The 6,693-nt window shown below is 55.2% G+C and overlaps 1 protein-coding gene across 1 annotated transcript in view; it reads right to left on the bottom strand.

The window, feature by feature from the left end:
* Positions 1 to 6,687, bottom strand: part of NUB1 (negative regulator of ubiquitin-like proteins 1) — a 17,673-nt gene extending 10,986 nt beyond the window's left edge. The window contains exons 1-3 of the mRNA XM_004694380.2: positions 6,642 to 6,687; positions 5,093 to 5,210; positions 985 to 1,152 (exon numbers count right to left, since the gene is read on the bottom strand). Of these exons, the coding sequence (XP_004694437.1) occupies positions 985 to 1,152; positions 5,093 to 5,209 (285 nt within the window). The 5' untranslated portion in view covers position 5,210; positions 6,642 to 6,687. The remainder of the gene's footprint in view (positions 1 to 984; positions 1,153 to 5,092; positions 5,211 to 6,641) is intronic.
* Positions 6,688 to 6,693: the final 6 nt, after the last annotated feature.

The following is a 6,693-nucleotide window of genomic DNA, read 5'->3' as shown; positions in this document are numbered from 1 at the left end:
CATCCCCCGGGGGGCGGGGGAGTGGGAGGCCCTCAGGGCTTCCTGCGGGGCCGCCCCGCTGCGGCCCGGGCACGGCCACTGAGTCGCCGACGGGCAGACCCAGAGGCACGTCCCCGTGAGCAAGGGACATTCCCCCCGGGGGGCGGGGGAGTGGGAGGCCCTCCTCCGAGTGGCGGAGCCTGAGGGAGGCACGGCCTCTCCATCTGCTGCGACTCCTGGGACGCGATTCCCAGGCAGCCGTGGACACCAGCACGGAGGGCCCTGCCTCCCGGCCGCCCCGTGAAGCCACGCGCTGGCGCCCCAGACGAACACAGAGGTCACTTTTCCCTTCAGACAGCTCTGACAGTTTTCACAGACATCTGTCATCGTGTCACAGGGACCCGGCTGACTCACTGCAGAGTCCCGGTACACGTCACAGCATTTCTGAACAGCGTCATCACGGTCCCCAAAACACCAGGGCTCGCCCCACCCAGGCAGCACGACCCCCTTCGCCACGCCTCCGGATCCACCCGCCGGGACACTGTCCTCCGGCGCTGGCCTGGAGCCGCGGCCCCTCGCGCCGCTGCGGCCCGCTGCACAGGCCGCCCAGGGGGGCACCCACTCCCCAAGGGGGGCATCGCTCCTCACTGGTTCCCATGGCAACACACACATTCACTTCTCTGGAGAGTTCTAAGGCCAGCACCTCTCAGCTGACACCTTGATCTCCCACCTTGATCTGCGGCCGCTGCGCCCAGTGTCACAAAGCCCAAGAAGCCCCGACTCGAGGTGAGGTGAGCAGTGTGGATGGCCCGGGAGCGTGTGCAGCGCCGCGGCCCCACCCCGCCTCGTAAATGCTGCCTTTAAGAACCCAAACTTCACGTTTAAGTTCTGGCTACTCAGCAAAGACAGTAACTTCAAGGAAGTGTAACTCCGGACAGCAGCTTTCAAAGCCCAGCAGCACCTGCGAACGAAGCGTCGGTCCCCATGAGAACGTGGGAAACTCACCTTTCTTAGTCGCAGAGGCAAAAACACCTCGATGGTAGCAATCCCCGTGGCTCTGAAGTGCTCGTTGCCGGCGCCGCGCGCGATGGCCCTGCGGCGGATCTCCTCGATCGCCCTGCCGGCCTCGCTCTCGCAGCAGTCCAGCCGGTCCGAGTACTTCCTGGCCAGGTCCTGCCGCGCACAGCAGAGAGCACACGTCAAGCCGGTGCCCGGGGAGCCGCCAGGCGGGCGGGGCTCCCGGGCCTCTGCGGAGAGCTGTCCTGCGCTTCAGCGGACACTCAGGTGACTGGACCCCTGGGCCGGTGTCGGAATGAGGACTCAGGAGGACCCCGCCAGGACAAGAAAACAGGCCCAACAGGAAAAGCTGCAGTGACTGAGGTTAGTCTGGGGGAAGGGCGGCTGCGGCTCCAGGCCCACAGGCCCCAAACAGGCCTGCGGTGGGGTGCCGGCCCCGGAGGGGGGGGGTCAAAGGCACTCTCATTTTCTAACTTGTCAGAATGCGTGGGAAAAATCTGAACCACGGCACTAGTTACAAACTTATTTGTCAAAGGAGACATCAGCACTGATAAAGCACCCCTAGAAGATGTAAGTGGCGCAAAGACAGACATGACTCTCAGAGCCAGCACTGGAAGACGCTGCGCTCGCTCCCCTAAAGAGTATTTGCATTTGGACTTCTCCATCTAGAGCTTCCTTGAATGTGCAGAGCAACACAATACCTCACCGCGCTGAAAAGTAACAGTGTAGCTGTGTGTTCCTGGTGGGGAAATGCTCAGGATACACAAAGTCATAAAAAAGAAATCAGTGTTATATTTTTAAAATAATAGAAGTTTATTTAAAATATGTTTTTTCTGGAAGAACTTAGACCTACTATCGCTCAAACTTTTTGAAAAAACTGAAGAGGGAACATGTCTCGAAACAGTTAATGAAACCAGTAACACAGAGGCAATGGCCACAGCCATTAAGACAACAGGAAACAAGGAATTCAGACTGGAAATGAAGAAATGAAATTAGCACTATTTTCAGACAGTGTAAGTATAAAAAAACCCTAAGGACTCCCGCAAAACACTACGAAATGTGGCAGACGACCAAACTAATACACACAAATCTGTTGCATTCCTAAATGCAAATGAACAGGGGGAAAAAAATCAGGAAAATAATCCCATTTTACAATGGCAACAAAAAGACTCAAATAAGGTTAACCAAGTGAAAAGTCCCCGCAATGAAAACTACCAGACACTGGGCCCTCCCCGGGGGCACTATGGCGTGCTCCGGCCACGGCAGTTCCATCGCTGCCCCCTCGGCGGTGTGTTTCAGTCACTCTGCCTGTTCTGCTCCCCACTCTGTCTCTGGGGAATCCTCCCACCCCATGCCTCCGGCCTGTACCCCAGTTCTGTGTGCATAAATAAATCTTTAAAAAAAAAATTGCCAGATGTTGTTAAAGCACACTAAATGATGGAAAAGATACCAGATGTTCGTGAAAGGAGAGAGCTAGCGCAGTCGAGATGCCCTCCTACCAAACACAAGACACTGATTCAGTGCAACTGCCAATGATATTTTTCAAGGAATTAGAGCAAAACAATACAAAATCTATGTGTGAACACAAAAGTCCCAAGTTGCTAAAGCAATTGTGAGAAAAAAAAAGAAAAACATGTTGTCCAGTTTTAAGCTACATTAGAAACCAACAGAAATTAAGGCAGTATGGCACGGGGGTAAGAACAGACAACTGGCTGAGCCCCAAAATATACTCACAACCTGCCGCCACCTGAGCTAGACAAAGGCGTCTGCCGCACAGCGGAGGAGGGGCGCTCTCTTCCACAAATGGTTCTGGGAAGGGGTGAGGCGGGATCACTCCTAGCTCCACACACAAGAATGAATTCAAAATGGGTCAGACGTGCTATGAGACCTACAGGCATAAAGTACACACGAAAATGTACTTGAACCTTCCAAGGCATCCGTCACGGAGCCGCCCGAGGGGGCGCCCCAGAACAAGGGAAGTGAGAGCGAAAGCAAGCGGGGACTGTCACAGGGCAGCCCAGCGTGCCCTGGCCGCCGGTCTGTGGGCCTCACCCTGCAGACACGCAAAGGGTCACCAGTGGGCTCATTTACAAGGGGAAAGGAAAGGACCAACCAGGGAAAGAGAGAGAGACAAGTGAGCTGGTGCGCCCTACCAGCCCCGCCGACCTGGACCCCCAACAGCACACTGGGAGCAGATCAAGAGCCAAGCGGCCAGCCGCCAGCCACTGGCCACAGGAGCGCGCCTCGGCCCGACATGTGGCCCTGCTAAGTCTCTGGTGAATTCTTTCACCCCTGCACCAAATTCTCCCCTGTGACAAAAGTAATCTTAAGATTCTGTTTGATTCTGTATCTGTATCTATTATGCACATATACGTTACTGCTATCACCAAGAAAAACTTGTTCCCTCAATAAACTACTTGAAAAAACATTTCCTAAATTGTTTAGAAAAGCCACTGTCAACTCGATTCTGACCCCAACGGCCCAGAGTGAGGACAGACTCTGCCAGTCAAGGGCTCAGGCCCACGAGCCCGCCCTCGTCCAGGCACCTGGCCCCCGGCTTCCCCACACACTGGCTGGCGCGACCACAAAGCGAGGCTGCCCACACGCCCGCCCTTCAGGTTCGGTGAATGAGGAGAAAGACAAACAAGCCATTAAAGCGCCACTGTCACAGCTTATGATAAAGGGAGACAAAGGCCTCGGAGGTTCATCAGCTAAGTCCGGAAGGGTCCAAAGTGCAGGACCTCCGGCCTCGTGGAGCAGGGTGCCACCCTCCGCACAAGGCCGTGTCTGCAAGTCCAAAAGCTCTGACCCCATCGTCTGAGGGGTCTGACGGAGTCTCTCATGCCCCGCGGCTGAGGAGGTCACTGAGCTCTGGCCCCGCTTCCACCCCGATCTCTCTCCTCCCTGGAAGACGGCAGGTTCCAAGCTTCTATGTCTGGTCTTTCTGGAGACCAACCACACCCTGAAGCCATGGCCAAGAGTTGCCTCACTGGAACAAAAGACGCTGCTCTCATCCTCACCACTCAGGGCATTCCAGGGGTTTCAGGAGCTCCATGCTGGGAGCTGCAGCGAGAGCAAACAGATCCCCCGTGACAACACACCCAGTTTCCAGGTGGAAGATTTTGCCAAACAAATGCAGAAGACCACCAGAAGTGGACACACAAAAATAAGAAGGAGGCTGTCAGGATCAGGCAAGACCCCGGTACAGCTCGCCCACCCCGGCACTCCCTGGCTCTCGTGACAACCCTTAGTCCCTGACAACCGTCACGTCGCTTACTGCAGGGCAGCAAGACTGAGAAAGCAGACAGGCGCGTCCCCGGCCAGTTCGTACAGTGGATTTCCACCCAAGGGGCCTAACGCATCCTGGCGGAGAAAGCGGGCTAACCTCAGTTTCTAGAAATCTCACCCACATCTCATGATGTTCTAAGAGACAGGCAAAATTATGAAAATACATAATCTTGAAAAATAAACAGCCAGCCTCAGTGCGAAGAGAGCTGGAGGGCCTCCCTGGTGCCGACGGGCTAGGCGCGGCACCGTGACGCCAGCGCAGCCGCCCAGCACGAGCTCGACCCCTGCCAGGAAGGGACCCCGGGGGCAGCAGACCGCTCCTGACCCCCCGGCTGCTCCCTCGGCAGTGTAATTCAGTAGATCCGCCTGTTCTTCTCCCCGCTCTGTCCCTGGTGAATCCTCTCACCCCACACCTCTGGCCTGGACCCCAGTTCTGTATGCATAAATAAGTAAATCTTTAAAAAGAAAAAAAAAAGAAAGCTGGAGGAAAGGAGCCACTGGCTACTGTGAGGCCCTACCAGGACGGGGTGCCGGGCCACTGAGCACAGCACACCCCGCAGTGCTGCTGCTGCCCATGCGCAGTGAGCCCCAGAGAGCCGCCCCACAGAGGCAAGGGCGTAAAGACGGTGTACCCCTGCACAATCAGGCCACATTGTCTTACGCGTAAAATCTTACTAAACAAAAATAAGCGATGGACAGACCTGCCGATGAGCCGAGAGTTCACAGGGCTGTGCCTGGTGATTTCAGAATCTTATTCACCACGAAGACGTGTGACACTACTCGTTCATTCACGTTAAGAGAATAATACCTTTAATGCCAAACCAACGTCTTTGTTTTCATCTGTATAGGGAGGTTTCCAAAGTTGAATTCTGTCTTCCCTTAAAAACTGGGTCAGTTTCGCCTGGAGGTATTTCTTTTGCGCCATCCTACAGAGCAAAAAGGTAGAGCAGTGATAAGGCTGTGACCTATTAGCACACTCGTGTTTTACAGAGAAAACAGAGCCCCCGTCACTCACCCCCCTCAGCCCCATCCTAATTAGGTTTTAACTAGCCCAGATGTTGCTAAAATATACTTTATCTATAGACCGAAACACACATGATCTATTCAACTACGTATTATGCAGATATAGCATAAAACTGTATTTCAAAGTTACTATGTACTAAGGCTTATTCCACATTTCTTAACCTGCTATTATTTTCTGTTAAAAGATAAAAACGAGAGATGAAGCCCTAAAGAAAGGAACTTTCAGAAATAAGTCAGCACAGAGCTTATATACCCGCTTGTATGTAACATGCAACAGAAGACCAGCCACTCTGGTGGGGAGCACCAAGGAAAGCTGGCGGGAACCATGAACCCTCAGTAGTGAACAGTCTCCACATCCGAATTCTTTTACAGTACAGAAAAGCTCTGCACATAGTGATGACCGCTCACCAGCAGGCGGTGTGGCTTTGTGACCAGAGCACACGGGCAGACCCACAAATCTGCGTCATTTTACAGCGGGGAATGGCCAGGCTCCCACTTGTAAAGAGACATGGCCAAGGTGAAAAACCGAGACAGCGCATAACCAGCGCTGGGACTCCCACCGGGGGCATGTGGGTCTCTGCCCCACCCAGCCCCCAGCACCAGGCGCTCCTTACCCAGCCCCCAGCACCGCAGGCTGCCGCCTAAGTCAAGCAGGTGGCAGGGACAGTGCAGCCAGACCAGAGAGGCAGCCACAAAAGCACAAAGTTGCCAGCTCCGGAAAGAGGAAGTGGCTCCGCGCGAGCAGCCCGGTTTGAGCTGCTCTGGCTAACTGACTGTGGTTTTCCTGCCGCCCTGCGGTACCACGCCCCGGGCCCAATCCACCTGATGGACAATCCTTGTCTAGTCCACAAACAAGGATTTCAGAACAAAGTCTAACTCTTTATTTTGGTTTGGGGGTGAAAGGGGAACCAGGATGGGAAGGAGGGGTGAGTGGAATAAACACATCAAACAGGGGTTATGGGTACCAGGGGTTCCCCACACTGAGGCTTTCGTGCTCAGGAAGTGCGGCTTGGCTCGCAGAGAAGCCCTGGGACTTTCTGAGGGGCCGCTTTCCCCACACAATTCACTTACAGGCCCACCCTACATCATTGTACACGCAAAATCTTACGAAGCCCGAGTACCACTCGGAGAGGGTGTGGTCGTGGGGTGCTTACCCCCCCCATGGGAGTGGAGGGGCCATTTCAGGGGCTGCTAACTGAGCGAGGGCACTGCTCCCCTGGGTCGCACCCAAGCCACCACCCAAACTAGGGGGCCTGGCACACCAGGCACGCCCACGCCCTCGCCGGGCACACGGAGCCCAGGGGCTGCCCCGCCCCCACCGTGCCCAGACCTACAGCGCTTCCGTGACTGACGGCAGACGCTCGGCAAACGCTCGCACGGACGCAG

The sequence above is a fragment of the Condylura cristata genome, unplaced genomic scaffold (assembly GCF_000260355.1).
Source record: "Condylura cristata isolate star-nosed mole 26May11 unplaced genomic scaffold, ConCri1.0 scaffold00042, whole genome shotgun sequence".
Classification (NCBI taxonomy): domain Eukaryota; kingdom Metazoa; phylum Chordata; class Mammalia; order Eulipotyphla; family Talpidae; genus Condylura; species Condylura cristata.
Note: the sequence above shows the minus strand (reverse complement) of the source record. Positions and strands in the feature narration are given on the sequence as shown.